The 18,869-nt window shown below is 33.0% G+C and overlaps 1 protein-coding gene across 1 annotated transcript; it reads left to right on the top strand.

Annotated features, from left to right (window-relative positions):
* The first annotated feature begins 12,270 nt into the window (after positions 1 to 12,270).
* Positions 12,271 to 17,714, top strand: LOC110637036 (probable polygalacturonase). The gene is made up of 5 exons (XM_021786960.2): positions 12,271 to 12,964; positions 14,777 to 14,897; positions 15,482 to 15,656; positions 16,391 to 16,461; positions 17,005 to 17,714. The coding sequence occupies exons 1-5, from the start codon at positions 12,626 to 12,628 to the stop codon at positions 17,643 to 17,645; spliced, it is 1,347 nt and encodes a 448-aa protein (XP_021642652.2). The 5' UTR covers positions 12,271 to 12,625; the 3' UTR covers positions 17,646 to 17,714.
* The last annotated feature ends 1,155 nt before the right edge of the window (positions 17,715 to 18,869 follow it).

Below are 18,869 nucleotides of genomic sequence, written 5' to 3'. Positions count from 1 at the left end.
TTAGAATTGACTTTAGGTCCCTAAAACAAAGTTTTAGGCATTTATCTTAGGTTTTCAAATCTTTTTGAATCACTTCAATTGGAGTTTTCTAGAGAAAGTTATGACCTAATAACCATGTGGAGGTCATGAGGCCAATTTGCAGGATTTCAGAAATTCCAGCATTCTCATTTCCAACTCGTTCTAACAATTTCCCTAAGTTGCCTTAAGATCTGGATTTAGGTCAAAAGAGAAAAGTTTTAGTTCTATGTCTTATGGAGATTTTGGCTTTGGAATTACCTCATTTGTAGTTTTGTAGCCTGAGTTATGGCAATTTTGCCACAATTAGTCGGATACCTAAAATGTTCAAGATTTTAGGTTTAGTCCAGAACCAGGATAGGTTTTATAAACAAAATTTATCTAGCAATTTGATTGAGTTAGGGTTATAATTTGGCCCTAAATTCTTCATATGAAATGTTCTCCTATGTCTTAGATTTCCATAGGTTCAAGAATCAAGTCAATTGGTGTTTTCTACAATGAGTTATGCTCATTTTACTAATCACTATTCATATGATTATTTTTCAGGTCCAGAATGTGTCATTCGGGATTCAAGCCTAATTTCAAGCAATTTGTGGTCATTTTCTGAGTAACCTATCCTCATGACATTTCTAGCATTATATCTTAGATTTCATCTCCAATTGGCCTCACATTAATTAGAGCTATGTAGCTCAACATATACTCATTAAAACACACTAAACCCAATCTGTCCAGATTCACAACCACATGCTTATTGTTCTTTTCATTAACTCTCTCACGAAACCATCATCAATCCTTATTCAATGCACGTCAATTGATCGCTATTTGACCTCAAGAACATTAATTATACATCATACCACCAAAACCCCAAATTTCTCCAAACCCTAATTGGTCATCTTCCCCAATTCATGCAACTCATGCAATTCAACTTATAATTCATGTATACACATTAAATAAACACTACTAGGCAAGTCTAATTCCATCGAATCCTCAAAATTCTAATTCTCTTTACCTTAGCCGAAAATCCATAATCCTTAATCATGCATCATCTTTTTCATTTCTCATGTAATTCCATATCAATTCAAATCAATTGCAAGAATTAAAGAAAGAAGAAGGCAAGATTAGGCACTAATCTCACTTGGACAATTTTCAATCTTGCCAAACTCTTGAATTTCCACTTCTTTTTGCTATCAATCTTCAAATCAAGCTCAAATAACAAGTTTTTGTATTGGTGGTTATGAAAAATATGAAAGAAATGCAAGGAAAATAGAGCTTGAAAATAAAAAATGGTGGAAGAGCTATGGGAGCTTGGGTTCGGCCATGGAAGGGAGAAGAGAAGAAGAAGATTTTTTTAATGATAAGAAAGAATTAATTAAGTTTGTCTTATATATATATATATGTGTGTGTGTGTCTAATTTTAATTTGTTGCAAATTATAATTATAATTATTATAATTTCAACAAATTAATAAATTCCTTATGTATCACTTTCATTTTTCCATACACCTCTTCATATTTTTAATTTATTTTCAATATTTTAATCTCTGTCATTTTAATTAACATTTAGGTCAAAAGTCAATTCTTAGAGTGAATTCACCAAAATGCCCTACATCAAGTTATAGTCTATCTTTTTCAATAATGACGTTTAAGTCCATAACCCGATGGTCATTTTGATTTTTATACGGCTTATTTTAATTTATTTTCATTTTATTTCTAGTCCTCAAACTGGCTTTGAATAATACTATTTACGGACTGAATATGACACTATTCAGAACTCAGAAGTTTGGGACGTTACAGTTATAGCATGTTGTATATTACATAATTTGATAAGAAGATTCATGCCAACAGATGTGGAAGAGGAAATTCTTGATGATGAAGATGAAGAGGAAGAAAGCATCAATGATGAAGTTGAGTTCATCAATTCAAACATCTAACCATTGGGCAAATTTTAGGAATTTTTTAGCCCAACAAATATTCAATAATTTTAGAGCTCGTTTTGTTAGACATTGAATTTATGATGAACCATTTTATTGTTATTTGATTATTGTAGTGTGTTATTTTAAAGACTTGAGATTGATATATCATTATAATTATGGTGTGTTATTTTTTTGGATTGGTTATAACTTTTTAATGAATCAATCAAAACTATTGTCATTTTACTATCGTCATTTTGCTAATATTTATCTAACATAAGTGCATATATGTAGGTATATTTATTTTATCATTATTTATAGGATGGATTTTGTTGAAAGTAGCCAAGTTACTTATAGCAAAGGTAATAACAAGAGAGTATGGACAAGTGAAGAGGATAATGCCTTAGTAGCAACATTACAGGAGGTGGCTACAGATCCAAAATGGAAGAAGGAAAATGGATGGAAGAATAGCTATCTACTTCGGGTTGAAAAACTGATTAATACAAAACTACCTAATTGTGGTTTGAAGGCTAATCCTCATATTAATTGTAAGTTGAAAACCTTAAAAGCAAACTATAATGCAATAACATATATGTTGAACAAATCTGAATTTGGTTGGGATGAAACAAGGAAAATAATACACGGTAAGAAGAGTGATTATGATGAATGGTGTAAGGTCAGATTAATACATTATAAAAGAGCTTTTTAAGTTTTTTTTTCCTAAATGTGGTATATGATTAATATATTATGAAATAACTTTTTAAGTTTTTTTTTTTTTTTCTAAATGTGGTGTATGTGAAATTTAATTATATATATTTTTGTATTTTTTTTCCTTGTTAATAGACCATAATGAAGCCAAGGGATTATGGAATATAGCATTTTCTTTATTTGATATGATTGGAGAGTTAGTGGGGAAGGGACAGGGCAACTGGAAAAGGTGTTGAGACTTTTGATGATACCATAGAGAACACGGAAAAAGAAATAGCAGTTGACCTTGATAAAGATGACTTATTCGAAGATATAACTATAAATCATTCCGTAAGTTAGCCTATATCTCATTCTACCTTCAAAAGGCTAAAGCACCACAAAATTTCGAAAGAAAAGAAATTAAAAAGTTCATATGATGATGACTTGCTAGCTAATTTAAATATGTTTATAGAACAAATGAATACACACTTGAGTGTTATTGCAAATGTGTGGATAGATTAACATGTAATTGAGAAAAGAAATAGCAGATAAGAATAAAAAGGGTGGCTGGGCAAAAGAAAGTGGTGGTGAATGAATTGCTTGAAATTGAATGTTTGACTGAAGCTTAAGTTACGAATACTGCTATTATTCTCAAAGCTAAGTGATATAAGCGTGAAGTATTTTATGAGCTCCCTACTAATTTAAAAAAGCAATTCATCATTAATCTTCTTAGCGAGTGCACTTAAGAAATATTCCTCCTACATGATAGGTGAAATCAAATCATCTTATATTTTATTAAATTACCATGTTTAAAAATTTATCAAGCTTTTTATTATGGATATTGTGTCAAACTTTAAATGGTTTGTTAAACTTATCATGGATATATTATGTTAGATAATTATTATGTTTTTTTTTATTATATTAGAATGATAATATTAGCTCAGAATTATATTATTCAGCACATATTTTTATTTTATTTTATTTGAATAATGAAATTAATCATTTAGATTAAACTATTATTTAAAAATTATGAAAATTTTACAATAATTTTCATTCAGATACAAAATATTTTTAATTTCGATTCCACAACTTTTATTTGTGAACCAAACAGTTTGAGAAAGAATCTGATTTCAATTCCATAATAAATCAAATATCAATAAAAGTACATTATTTCTTTTCCTATTCCGTTCAATTCTAATGTGTGAACCAAATGAGCCTTGAATATGTAAAATTGGCAGCCCAATGAGCTTGGTTTTGTCACTGCCTTTGGTCCTTGCCATCTGGTCAATTTGCAAATCTGCTATTAAACTGCCGCTTTTATTTTTCTAATATATCAATTTGTTAAAGCAAAAGAATTTTAGATTAAGAGAAAGAATAACTTTTTTTTTTTTTACTTTAATGAGACTCAAATTTATTACTTTGTTATTTTATAATGGTGTATTCTATGGTTATTTTATTTAAAATAAAGAAAAATTATTTTATTACAAAAAATATAATGATTTAAAGAAATTTTGTAGTTAATCTTATTAAATTTTTGTAAAATAATTAATTATGAAAAATTTATTAACTTAATGAAAAAAATAAATTTTTTTTACATAAAAGAATATATATAATATTTTTTTAATAATATTAAAAATTATTATAAATAAAATTAATGTAACACCCCTGATTTTTATATATTATTATTGGGCTTCGTGTAGGTATCCTCAATTCACGGAAATTCGACAGTTGTCCGGATCTGTGAATTTCCGGCCAGACAGACTAGCTACCGGAAAAGTCTCCGAATTGGATCGAGAATTTTGGCTACCCCACCATTGTCAGACGTCCCGAGCGCGTCCCCGAAGTCGGAATCGGCAAAGGTAAACCCGAACCTAGTTTTTACGTAATTTTCTAGTGCTTAAATAGGATTAAAAATCCATAAAATATTCGTGGTAGCTTAGAAAATTACGATTCTTTTTGCAATAGCTTAGTAATATTGCTAAGGACCGCGGGGCAAAGTTTTATAATTTTTAGAGCTTGTTTGGGCAGTTTTTGCAAAAATGATCAATAATAAGGACTAAATTGAAATTTTGCGTATTGTGATGGATGATTGATTTGATGGGCCCAGGAGGGGCTGTGTGATATGATTGAACTGTTGATGTATGGATTGTGAGTATAGAAGTGCGTTTTTAGCCCTTTTGCAGGTTGGGTAGGTCCTAGGTATAGGGGAGACTCACTGGATTTTAACACGACTTAGGGCGTAATTGGTCTTTTCTTTATTTGTATTGAGTCAGTTGTATTAAATAAATGTAATATGATTGTCGTGAGCCGATGACTTTCTTCCTCCGCCCGCCACGAGTAATTTGTCGTCAAGTCGGTGAGTAAAATATTAATTTTAATTATACTTTCGATATTATTATATGTTCAGCATGCCCATGCATCACTTATATGCATATATTTATGTAGTTAAACTCTAGGCACGATTTATGTTGCATTCATAACTGTTGATGTACCATGGATGTTGTTGTGGTAATTTGGAGCAGTGTGCGTGCGTTGGCGTGCGTGTGATGTGGTGTGGACTATGGATAGGACGGGGTAGTCACGGCTTGAGTAATTCGCTGGGACCCGTTCCTTCGAGGGGTAGTCACGGCTTGAGTAATTCGCTGGGACCCTCGATTTGGTTATTAAGTGGAAGTCCGAGCTTGAGTAATTCGCTGGCACCAGGTTGGATTTAAGAGAGCTGTATAGGGGATCAGCTCCCATATGTTATGATTGATACTACAGGGTGTGTGAGTGCTCCAAATTACCTTTTTGATGTTATGATGTGAAAATGTTGTGTATGTTGCATTTCACTCTACAGGTTGCATTAGTTTCAGATAGTTATAGAGATTATAGTTAAGATTGATATTTTACTCTCTGAGTCGAACGCTCACTCCTGTTCAAAAATTTTTACAGGCCACAGGAGGATATTTTGTTCTGGGTTAACCTGCCTTTTTACCTCGCAGGTTGTTTATCAATATTGTGTAATTTTAATTACTCCTAGAATTTCCGCATGTGTTAGCAGTAATTATTTGAAATTGGTCTGTAATATTATATTCATGTTGGACCTGTAAACTTAATATTTTAAGTCTGTTTGATGGATTGGATGAGGGAGCTGAGCTCCCATTTATTATTATGTTGATGAGTATGTGGAGGGTGAGCTGAGCTCCCCAATGGATTGTTTATTGTGTTTACAGGTCGGGTGAGTCGAAAACTCCCCGTTGGAAAGTCCATTTTATGGCCGGACTCTGTCCGTTTGTTTTCTTGATATTGGGCCCAAATGGGCCTTAGAGTTGGGTTAATGAATAGTTAAGGCTTACTACGGGCCTCGGGGGCTTTAGGCTGGCCCAGGTCCTAGTGCCGGTCCGGCCCATAGGTTGGGTCGTGACAAATAAACAAAATATACTTATACAACATTTTACATTTAATATTTATTATTTTAATTAAAATTTAAAATGTTATGAAAAATATGATAATTTAAGATGTTGAAGGTTTTTTTCGTTAAGTTAATAAATTTTCCGTAATTGATTATTTTATAGAAAAAAAATTTATTTTACAAAAATTTAATGAGATGATTGTAAAATTTCATTAAATCACTTTATTTTTTGTAATAAAATAAAGTAATTTTACTTTATTTTAAATCAAGTAACTATATAATACTCTTTATAATTATGTGTAGCTATTGAGTCAATTTATATAGATTTTAGACAGAAATTGATAATTTCAATTTCAGATTCAAATAAGATGGAATTAGATTGCAAGATTCTATTTGATTTGATTTTAATTTCAAATGAATTATAATAAAACCTATTTACATCCCTAAAAACTATGATTATCAAATCCAATCAATTAAGAATTTAATGTTCGATTGAAGTTGAATAGGACTACAGTATAAAATCTTATATAATAATATTAGCAATGTAATACAAATAATTATATTTAGTATAAATGTTCATGAGTCATGTTAGACATTATAATTAATTAAAAAAATAAGGCTCCACTTATTTCGCAGAAAATAACTTATATATGAAAAATGTGTTTCATAGAAAATGTTTTCTACTCAACTCAAATCAACTAAGCCTTTATCCCAAAAATTTAGGGTCGACTATATGGATTCACTTTCTCCACTCTAAACGATTTTGGGTTAAATCCTCAGAAATGTGTAATATTTCTAAGTCATGTTGTACTACTCTCCTCCAAGTCAATTTAGGTCTGCCCCATTTTTTTCTTTGTATCCTCTAACCTAATGTGCTCTACTTGTCTAACTGGAGCCTCCGTATGTCTACGCTTTACATGACCAAACCACCTCAATCTCCCTTCTCTCAACTTATCTTCAATTGGCACCACTCCTACCTTTTCTCTAATACTTTCATTACGGACTTTATCTAGTCTAGTCTAGCCACTCATCCACCGTAACATTCTCATATCTGCAACTCTTATCTTAGACGCATATGATTCTTTCAGTGCCCAACACTCACTACCATATAACATAGCCGGTCGTATAGCTGTACGGTAAAATTTTCCTTTCAACTTATTGGGAATCTTACGATCACAAAAAACTCCCGTGGCACGTCTTCACTTCAACCATCCGGCTTTAATCCTATGACTAACATCTTCCTCACATCCCCCATCTACTTGAAGGATTGAGCCTAGATATTTACAGTGATTACTTTGGGACAGTACCACTCCATTCAAACTAACTCCTTCCCTATCACCAGTTTGGCCTTCACTGAACTTGCAATGCATGTATTCTATCTTCGTTCTACTTAACTTAAAACCCTTTGACTCTAGAGTATTTCTCCAAAGCTCTAGCTTTCTATTGACTCTTTCTCGTGTCTCATCTATCAGAACAATATCATCCGCAAACATCATGCACCAAGGAATACTCTCTTGTATATGTTTCGTCAATTCATTTAAAACTAATGTAAAAAGGTAGGGGCTTATGGCTGATCCTTAGTGTAATCCACTTGAGATAGAAAAATCTCTTGTGTCCCCTCCCACTGTGCGCACAATAGTAGTTGCTCTTTCATACATATCTTTCAACACTTGTATGTACCTAATAGATACCCTCTTTTGTTCTAACACATTCCATAAGACATCTCTTGGAACACTATCATAAGCCTTCTCCAAATCAATAAAAACCATGTATAGATCTTTCTTCACATCTTTATATTTCTCCATCAAGCTTCTAATGAGAAAGATCGCTTCCATAGTTGAACGACTGGGTATGAAACCAAATTGATTGAGAGAGATAGAAGTATCATGACATAGTCAATGCTCTACAACTCTCTCTCACAACTTCATAGTATGGCTCATGAGTTTAATTCTCCTATAGTTTGAGCAACTCTATATGTCTCTCTTATTTTTAAAAATAGGTACTAAAATACTCCTCCTCCATTCATCAGGCATTTTCTTTGAGTTTAGAATCTTATTAAATAATTTAGTTAACCATGCCACTCCCATATCTCCCAAATACTTCCACACTTTAATTAGTATTTCATCAGGTCCACAGGCTTTACCCACTTTCATTCTCTTAAGTGCTTCCTTTACTTCTAAAGATCTAATTCTTCTAGTATAATTCACATTCTTTTCTATTGTTCTATAATCTCTATTCATGCTATTACCATTTTGATTATTATTAAAGAGATCATTAAAATAATTTCTCTATATTTCTTTAATGTCCTCATCCTTCACTAACACTTTTCCTTCTTTATCCTTAATGCACCTAACTTGATTGAGATCTTGACATTTCCTTTCTCTCCTCCTTGCTAATCTATAAATATCTTTCTCCCCTTCTTTAGTTTCAAGTTTCTCATATAACTTTTCAAAGGCCTGTGCTCTTACTTGACTAACTGCCTTTTTTGCCTCTTTCTTTGCTATCTTATACTGTTCATATGCCTCATTATTATTACATTTAAGTGATTTCTTATACCATTCCCTTTTTCTCTTCACTGCCTTTTGTACTTTCTCATTCCACCATCATCTCTCTTTTAAGGGTGGTCCATGTCCTTTAGACTCTCCAAGTACTTTTCTAGCTACTTCTCTAATATTTGATGCCATCTGTATCCACATATTATTGGCCTCCATATCCAGCTTCCATACTTCGGACTTGAGAAGCTCATTTTTGAACTTCACTTACTTTACTCCTTTGAACTCCCACCACTTTGTTCGAGCTACACTATTTCTTCTGACCTTACTTGAATTGTTCCTAAATTTGACATTCAAGACCACCAACCGATGTTAACTTGTTAAAGCCTCTCCTGGAATGACCTTGCCATCCTTGCATAGAGCTCTATTTGTCTTCCTGGTTAAGAGGAAGTTGATTTGGCTTCTATGTTACCCACTTTTGAAAGTCACTAAATGTGACTCTCTTTTTATAAAGTAGGTATTTGCTAGTATTAGGTCGTATGCCATAGCAAAATCTAGAATATTTTTTCCCTCCTCATTTCGATTGCCAAAACCAAAACCTCCATGAACATTCTCATAACCTTGTCTATCACTTCCAACATGTCCATTCAAATCTCTACCAATGAAAATATTCTCTTCATTCGGTATGTTTTGCATTAAATTATCCATATCTTTCCAAGACCTTTGTGTACTCTCACTGTCTAGTCCTATTTGTGAGGCATAAGCACTAACTATATTTATTGTTTCTCCTTCTAGTACTAGCTTTACTAGTATAATTCTGTCTCCTACTCTTTTCACAGCTATTATTGCGTCTTTCAATGTCCTGTCTATGATTATGCCCACTCCGTTATTGTTTCTCTCCTTTCCGATAAACCACAGTTTGTACCCTGAATTACTCACTTCCTTACTTTTCTCTCCTACCCATTTAGTCTCCTGAATGCAAGCAATATTCATCCTTCTCCTTTCCAAGGTATCCACAAGCTCCATTAATTTTCCTGTAAGTGATCCAACATTCCAAGTACCAACCCTGATCCTCCTCCTATCCTGCCCTTCCTAATTGGTCTCCTTCTATGATATTTTCTATTGTTTTCTATGTCTATCTTGTGTTTTGTTCCACTATCTGTTCTACTATCTGTCCTATGGACTAACTTCTTTACCCACACCTGTCCATGATGTGAGAACCCTTGCTCACTTAACACCACACCAGGGCGCCGGCATGGCATGGCGCGTCGCTTTCGGTGAATGCCTTACACCCTTGCATATTTCTCACTACACCCGGGCTTCGATGTAGCGCATCGTTAGTAGAGAATGCCCCAACGTTTATATCATTTGATCTATATCATAAGGTGTGACGAAACTTTTACGCTAGTTGTCACCTACCGCAACCCTCCTTCTTTATCCGGGCTTGGGACCGGCTAAGCGCAAACTACTTAGGCAGAGTTATAGAAAATGTTTTCTAAAAAATATTTTCCATAAAAATATTTTTCATTATTTGATTGCAACATTAAACTAATGGAATGCATTTATGTTATGTATATATAAGTGTTTTCACATTTTGATAAGATTATCAAAGTTTAAAATAAAATTTTAATTTTCTTTTTTACTAAAAAAATATTTTTTATTGACCTATTTTTATAAGTATCCCAAAAACTGAAAAATGTGAAAAAATATTTTTCAGGATAATATTTATTATAAAACAAATAGAGCCTAAATATAATGTAATTATGTATATAAATTAAGTAGAAAATATCTATTTTCTTTTTAAATCTATTTACGTACAATAATTTCATGAATGAATAACCTATCGAACTATCTTTATTAACCTATTAATCTAGATAAATAATACAGGTAGAATTTTCTTTAGAACTAACATGTGGCACTTATTATTGATACTATCACATGGAACTTATAATATAAAGATCAATTTCTTTATAATTAGTAATTATTATATTTTATACTGAATATTTAATTATCTTTGTATTTTTCTTTAAAATATCTTTAATGTTATCATCATTATCTTAATTTTCCTAATTTAAATAATTATTTTATTTAATAATTGACTACTAAAATTCAAGACCTCAATTATTAAATTTATTATATTATTTCTTTTTAGTATATCAAAGATGTAATTAATATTGTTATTTCTTTAATGCTCATATATCTTATAGTGTTCATATATCTTTATCATGTATCATTTTTTTCATTTTAACAATTCCTTAACATGTTTCATCCAATACTATATATTAATTTTAAAAGATTAATGAGTAAATATTTACTTTTATATATAAAATTTTCCTTGAAGCTACCATGTGGCACTCATCCTTCGTACCATCACATGGCAAATATAATAGAAAAATTAATTCTTTTTCTATAATTAATAGTTATTGTCTTTTTAAATTTCTTTTTTTTTTTATAATATCTTCGTTATTATCATTACAACTTTAATTTCCACAACTTAAATAATTATTTTATTTAATTAATTATCAAAATTCAAGATCTCAATAATTAAATTTATTATATTATTTTTTAATTTATTGAATATATAATTAATATTTTTATTTTTTTAATACTCATATATTTTATAGTATTCATGTATTTATATCATGAATTTATTTTTCTCATTTTCATGATTTCTTAATATACTTGATCGAATGTTATATATTAATTTTATAAGACTGATAAATAAATATTTCTTAATGTCATTTCATTTAAATTATATTTTATAAAGTTAAATGAGATAATTAAATAGAATTAAAATTAAAATTTTAAGATTTATTGATTATTATTATAACTAGTGAAAATGTAATTGATGAATAATTATATATACATATAGAGAGAATTTTTGTAATAAAAAATTTTATTAATATAAAAATAGTTTTGGTGTGATGACAATATTATATACATTTAATCAATACTTATTTTAATTCTTAATTTTTAAAATTTTATTTTTAATGTTTCTTAAGTTTTTAATATTTTGTTTTATTATAAAAAATTTAAGAATTATATACCTTATTATTAGTAAAAATTTGGAAGAAAAAATTATAAATATATCGAGCAATGCACAAGCATATATATATATATATATATATATATATATATATATATATATATATATATATATATTACTAAGAATTTAGTGTGTGACATTTTAAGAAAATATTATATGAAACAATTAAAAGTTTGCCTTTTTTAATATATGTAATAAATTTTAATTCTCTAATATTATTTATTTTTATTTATCTTAATTAATAAATAATTTTAAATATAATTTATTTAATTTCATTAAATTTTATCTATTTTCTATTAATTAATTATTTAATTACTTTAAATTATTATTAATTTTTTAATTATATATATAAATTATAAATTATAAATTATTTAATTATTATCTTTTTAATGTTATAATAATAAATAGTTATCATTATTAAATAACTTATAGTATATACATTTTTTTTCCTTTAATGTAAATTAATCACGTTATAAACGATTTTAATATTACTCCCCTAATATTAACGCTCTTTAAAAAGTAAGAGAGGATGAAAGGGAAAAAGAATAATTAAAAAAGATAAAAAAAAAAAAAAGAAAAAGACACAACATGTGGAATTGTGGATGGTGTCCAAATATGAAGGGGGTCATAACGGTAAATACATAATAAAACCTAACCGGTGGCTTTGCATCAGTGCGTCACGCATTTCTTTATGAGCCGCTTCATCACTATTCATATTAACGTGCTGCTACTCATTGCTCTCTCTCTCTCTCTCTCTCTCGTGGAAAGACAACTACTTACTGACAAAGCTCTCAACTTTCATGGCTTCTTTTAGCTTCCTGAGCTGATTCTCCTCAGGTCTCTCTCTCTTCCATGTTCTTTGTTTAATACGTTTTAAATTCACCATTGCAACATCTTTCTCTTTGTATCATTTCCAGATCTATCATTACATTCTCTAATCTATATTCTAATTTTGTATTTTTCCCTTTGTAATCACTTCTTAATCTAATCTCTTCTTCAAACTAATTCTTTTCCGTCTTTCTGTTTGGCACTATTTATAGAATCTCGCCACAAACCTCATTATCTTCAACGCTAGCCAAAATTATGAAAATGTCTATACCCTTGCTCCCCCTTTTTCTTGGGGTTTCTGTTTTCGTTCTCTTTTCCAGTCATTTTGCGCTTGCCGGAGTGCTCACCTGCTCTGGGATAGTGCCGATGAGGTATAGGGACGATAACATATCGATAACCGACTTTGGTGGCGTCGGCGACGGGAGGACGCTGAATACCAAGGCGTTTAGGGAGGCAATATATCGGATTCAGCATCTCAGGAGAGATGGTACGCTGCTCTATATACCTCCTGGAGTGTACTTAACGGAGAGCTTTAATCTCACTAGCCACATGACTCTTTACTTGGCTAGAGGTGCCGTTATTAAGGCCACTCAGGTTAGCTGTGTACTCTGCTTCCCCTTCGATTTACCCATTCAAATGTGTTTGAAAATTTTTTACTATTTATTCAAGTGAATCAAAGGATTAGATGCGTTGATTACAATTAGAGTTGCTGGATTCTTGTTATGGCGCTAATTTTAGATCTGCAGCGGGATTACATTGTTTGTAAGGGCTCAATAGTCTCTAGGATCTGACTCGTAGTACTTTTACGGTTATAATTTCAAGTTTTCAACCAAACAAAGTGATTTGTTAATTTTATTATGGCATTTTCTTGGTAATTAATATTGAAAAAGTAGATTGCTCAACTGGGTAATTGGGAATTTGAACCGCTTCTGGTGCTTCCTTTCTTTCTCAAACCAGAAAGTTTAGTTACAACATAAACGTGTGGTTAGTCCCCATTTACTGATTGCAGGAGAGGCTACGGAAGTTGGACTATTTTGCGTTTTATTTGTGTGTGGGGGAATTTCTTTTATTGGCTAAGCCTGGGGCCTGGGCTGCACGAACCGCGTGGTTCCGGGAGTTATTATATAATTTCTCGGGTCTGGGGCTCTGGAACAAGAGAAGAGAAAAATAAATTGGTGGTACTGGTGTAGAATGGTAGCATGTGCAACTGTGCACGACATTTGTAGGTGCTAATTTAGTTGGATGTCAGACAGCCAAATGGCTGGCAAGCCATGTCGTGGCATTCTTTATTCTATCTCAATAGTAGAATATTGAGATCTACACTAACTTAGCTGAGTGGGTGCGGATCGAATTCATGAAATTGTCCTGTTCGCATTTACTTTTAATAAATATATTATGCAACTGGTGATGTCCTTTTCCTGTAGTGATCAATACAATAACGAAAAATTACTTCTCAAAGAATTTTGAAAAATTTAATGACAATTGGTTCCATTATATTCTCTTCTGTATGATATCCCATTGCCCCTCTGGCCCACTGTTCACAAGCAGGCAAGGGCGACGCAGAAGACGGATCCATACTCCATGCTCTTTTGTGCTTGAAACCTACCTGATATATTAGTTCCATAAATAAAGCATTCTTTGCAACTTGTGGTAGCACATGGCCTATGACCATAAGTTGGAATCCCAGTACATCCTAAGGGATTTGATAACTAGATGTTTATGATGACTTATTGCCCTTGAATCTATTAGTGGTTTATTATGATGAGAGGATATCCTCACCATAGTTGTTGCTCTTGTTGTTTATGCCTATATGAGGCTAAAAAAATGGACATCGATGAGACAAAATTTACTATGCATATAGGAGGATCTCATGATCGTCTTAGCTGGTAATCTTGGCAAAACATAGAAAAATAGACTAAGGGTACTTATCGGGTATGTGTGAAAGGGACCCTCTAATGCCCAAGTAACTGGTGGGTTTGTTCTTTTGAGAGAAAATCGAGTAAAAATAATGTGCGAGTTAAAGAGAAAGAATTGAGCCCCTCCCTAATTTGTCCTACCTTTGAGCATAAATAGTAGGGAGGAGGTATTATATTATGGGGACATTTTTTTGGTCCATATCAAATATCATGTATAAGATATTGTTCTTACAATTTTTGTATGGCCAACCAATTAGATTAAGGTATTCTTGAGTTCAGCTGAAGGCATATGGTGTTTCATTGTTTTCATTGCCACCTAAGAGAACGAAAGGCTTAATTTGGACATTCACATTGTGTTAAGAGATGTTAATCGTCTATGTGATACTTCAAGGAATGTGCAGTCCATGAACTGCCTAACTGACACACTACTTTATTCTTTGTGCTTGCTTTAATTAGTTTCATAATCTTTCCATCTTCCTTTATGCTACAGGATTCTTCAAATTGGCCTTTAATTGCTCCTTTGCCATCTTATGGAAGAGGGAGGGAGCGCCCTGGTGGGAGGTATATAAGCTTTATTCATGGAGATGGACTTAGTGATGTGGTAATCACAGGTTGGTTTCGACTATTGCATTGTGGAGATGCATTATGTTTAGCTTAGCATTAAGTTGTATTTATCTTCAATGAATTTGGAGAGTTTTTTCAGTTTTTGGGTTTGACTGAATGAAGTTCAAGTCATATGGTTTTTCAATGTTGACTTATTCATATATAGATTAAAATTAAAATCTTGCTGAAGTTTAAATTTGAAATACTGAGCGAGAAGGCCTATATGCACTGCCTAAAGGATTTGATTGGAGTATGAGCTTACTTTTGTTTCTCTGATCACAGATTTTTGCTAAAATGTCAAATCCGAAGCCATATTTTCAATATTCTTTAATCAGCTGCATCATGGTACTTAACATATATGTTAGAGACTGCATAATAAAATCAATTAACACAATGGATGGCAGTTGTGTTATATTGTAATAGTGATCATATTAGATGAGGTTTGCATTTGAATCTATATTAGATATTTCATGTTTTTATACTCAGTAATATTTTATTGGTTTTACATTGTTTGTACAGAAGTTATTTACATATGAGATGCTTATTTTTATATTACTTGTATAGCAGCTTATAAATTAATTTTTTTTCTTAGGTGAGAATGGGACAATTGATGGACAAGGAGATGTCTGGTGGAGCATGTGGAGGCAGAGAACTCTTAAATTTACGAGACCTAATCTTGTTGAAATTGTAAATTCAAGAAGCATAATCATATCCAATGTGATTTTCAAGAACTCTCCCTTTTGGAATATTCATCCTGTTTATTGCAGGTAATAGTTCAACATAGGCTTTTGTACATTTAAAGCTTCTATTCACAAGTATTGGAAAAATTTTACAATGTTGGGAATGTTACTCTAATTGTAGATCTGTTAAGTGTGACTATTTATTTGGGCTATAAAGTTCATGCAGTAGTGATGATAAAGTATATATAAATATTATCATATTTGTTTGCTTAACAAAATAGTTCTATTTTCTCTTCAAAAGAAAGAAAGAAAGAAAGAAAATGATGTTCTCTAATTCATATTTCTGCTTCACAGATGTAAAATAAATTTTCTGCTTCCCTGTTCATTGCAAAGTTGAGTGGTCTGCCTGGTCATTTTTCATTGTTACTTCTATTCAACAGGTTTAGGTCACCAGGTGATATTAAAAATGTCTGAAAAAGCTGAAATGCTGTATGCCTCTTGTCAATGTACGGATTTTAGCTCGAAATTATATTTTATTATCACACCATGAAACATTATTGATAAGTTAGTGACTGTATAGGTAAGTAGGAAACACTGTTGCTAAAGTTGAACGATGAGAAGTAATTGGTTGGCAGAATTTGTGTTACATTGGCAATCATTTTAAACTTAAGTCATTGATTATTAGTGAACATGGTGGAACCCCCTCTGTTTCTGTCCTATTAAGATCCTTGCTGTGCTGATTGCTATTAACCTGGTGCAATTTGTGTAAGAATTTTAGGTATAGCAACATAGTTTATCTAATAAATACCTTTTGATTACAGCGATGTTGTTATCCAATTTGTTACCATCTTGGCCCCGCGAGATTCGCCCAATACCGATGGAATTGATCCAGGTATTGTGTAATACAACTTTTTTTTTTTGGTCATTTGTTGGTCTATGAATGTACATGTATGCGGTGCCACTTTTTGTCTGGGGAAGATACGGAATGTTGCCACAAAACCATTAAAGTGTTTAACTGCAGTACAAAATCCACAAATCATTTCATACTGCCCTGGATCAACAATGCCTTGCTCTGGGTAGAAAAACATTTGGACAAAGAACAGAATCTAGTAGTAGGCATTTAGCTGGCTTGTGTTGTGCCATTGCCTGACAAGAGGCTAGAGGCATCTCAGATCAGTTTTAGATGTACTTTTTTGTTCTTTATTTCTCCCTTTATAAGACTAGAGTCTAGACTCATGCTTGGAATAAGTTTAACTAATCCCTTCTAGGTGCAACTGTTGTGTTGGAGCTTGCAAGTATTTGTCATAGATGCCATCTTCTATATCTGTAGTGTCTTGTTGATGGCATGATATTTACAAATATGTAGATGGGGAAAGCACTCTCTATGTTTCTGATGTATCTTTTTAACTTCAATTTTCTTAATTTATCGATACAGATTCAAGCTCTAATGTCTGCATAGAGGATTCATTCATTTCTACTGGAGATGACCTTGTAGCTGTGAAAAGTGGGTGGGATGAATATGGGATTGCTTATGGTCGCCCAAGCTCTGGCATCACAATCCGAAGGGTAACAGGATCATCTCCTTTTGCTGGAATTGCAGTTGGGAGCGAAACCTCTGGTGGGGTGGAGAATGTCTTGGCAGAAAATATAAACCTCTCCAACATGGGAGTCGGCATACATGTAAAAACAAACATTGGCAGAGGAGGGTTCATAAGAAATATCACCTTTTCTGATGTTTATGTGGAAAACGTGCGAACGGGGATCAAGATTGCAGGGGATGTTGGAGATCACCCAGATGACAAGTTCAACCCAAATGCTCTTCCAGTTGTTAAGGGCATCACACTTAAGAGTGTTTGGGGGGAGAAGGTTCAGCAGCCAGGTTCAATACAAGGCCTGAAGAACTCTCCTTTCACCGGAATATGTCTCTCTAACATCAACCTTCATGGTGTGTCAGGACCAAGATCTACTCCATGGAAGTGCTCTGATGTAAGTGGTGCTGCTCTTGAGGTAAGCCCATGGCCTTGTTCTGAGCTTACAGCCACACATCAGGCTGCTACATGTTCTGATCACATTTGATATGCGTTAATTCTTTTTTTTTTTTTTTTTCATTTCTGTTCGAGTAATAAATATCTTGAATTTTTCATTCTTCAAAGTGAAAAAATCATCGGCCCATAAGCAACTGTACTAGCAAAATCCTCCTACTTTGGGCCCTGGGAAGTGAAGATAATCTGGAAAATCCTCCTACCTTGATCACCCTAACAACTGTTGTAGTGTTCCAAATCCAATCCATTCAAATTCAAGGAGAAGAGAAGATTCGAAAAAAAAAAAGGGAGAAGATTGTATATAATCTAAGGAACATATCTAATCCAAATATCCATCAAGTTGTATACAACACCTAAATGGTGCACATGCATATAGTACCCACTGCAATCTCTCCTTTAAGCATATATCATCTAACATCCTACGACCAAATTCAAACATTTGTACATCTCATACAGAGATGCCAACTTAGTTACAAAGATAATAACTGCCAGAAAAAAGAAAAAAAAAAACCCATAAATTAATATAGATCTATCATATCACCATGGTAGAGAGCTCTCAAAATTGGTTCAAGAACTTGCGTATCCCCTTCATAAATCCACCCTCGTGCTCATGTTCTCTCTCTTCTCCTTCCTCCCCCTCCTCGTGATGGTGGTGATGGTGGTGATGGTGGGGCTTCCCGATCATCTCCTCTCTCCTTGACTCGTCGTTGATGAATGAGAATCTGTTCCCACCATGGTTAAACCTGGCCCATCTCGCTGGGATCTGACGAGGCCCGTTGCTAGACACTGCATCAAAGCCTAGATCCTCATTGCCAGAAAGAATCATGTCGTTGCCGTAAGAAATCTCCCGCGGGCCGCTAAAGCGTGGACGGCCCCATGGCTTAAACTGGTTGTGGCGGCCATGGCATCGATGGCCGCGATGAAATGGGATCAATGGACGTCGAGGGAAGTGGCGGTTGACGGGACGGAAAGTGATAACCGTGAATGGCACCGTCTCAACTGTCTCGGTCTCTGATCTTTCCTGGATCGAGTCGGATGTGCCGATTTCCTTTTCTGGTAATTTAGATTCGGTGTTTTCAGTTTCTTCCGACTCAAGCTCCACAACCTTTGCTGGTTCGGATTCAGATTTCTCACTAGGGAGGATGATGGTGGCAGTTGCCTTGGGATCAGACTCGGGCAAGTCAGCTAAACGATCATCACGTCTGGTAACGTAATTTTCAGGCCGATCCAACGGAGCACGAGCGTGAGCGAAGGTAAA

Source organism: Hevea brasiliensis, chromosome 16, assembly GCF_030052815.1.
Source record: "Hevea brasiliensis isolate MT/VB/25A 57/8 chromosome 16, ASM3005281v1, whole genome shotgun sequence".
Taxonomy (NCBI): domain Eukaryota; kingdom Viridiplantae; phylum Streptophyta; class Magnoliopsida; order Malpighiales; family Euphorbiaceae; genus Hevea; species Hevea brasiliensis.
This window is presented reverse-complemented; position numbering and strand designations above follow the sequence as displayed.

Coding starts and splice junctions, on each gene's coding strand:
- LOC110637036 (XM_021786960.2), top strand. CDS start 12,626: ATGAAAATGTCTATACCCTTGCTCCCCCTTTTTCTTGGGGTTTCTGTT. Junction 15,657..16,390: donor ATTCATCCTGTTTATTGCAG/GTAATAGTTCAA, acceptor TTTTGATTACAG/CGATGTTGTTATCCAATTTG. Junction 16,462..17,004: donor TACCGATGGAATTGATCCAG/GTATTGTGTAAT, acceptor TTATCGATACAG/ATTCAAGCTCTAATGTCTGC.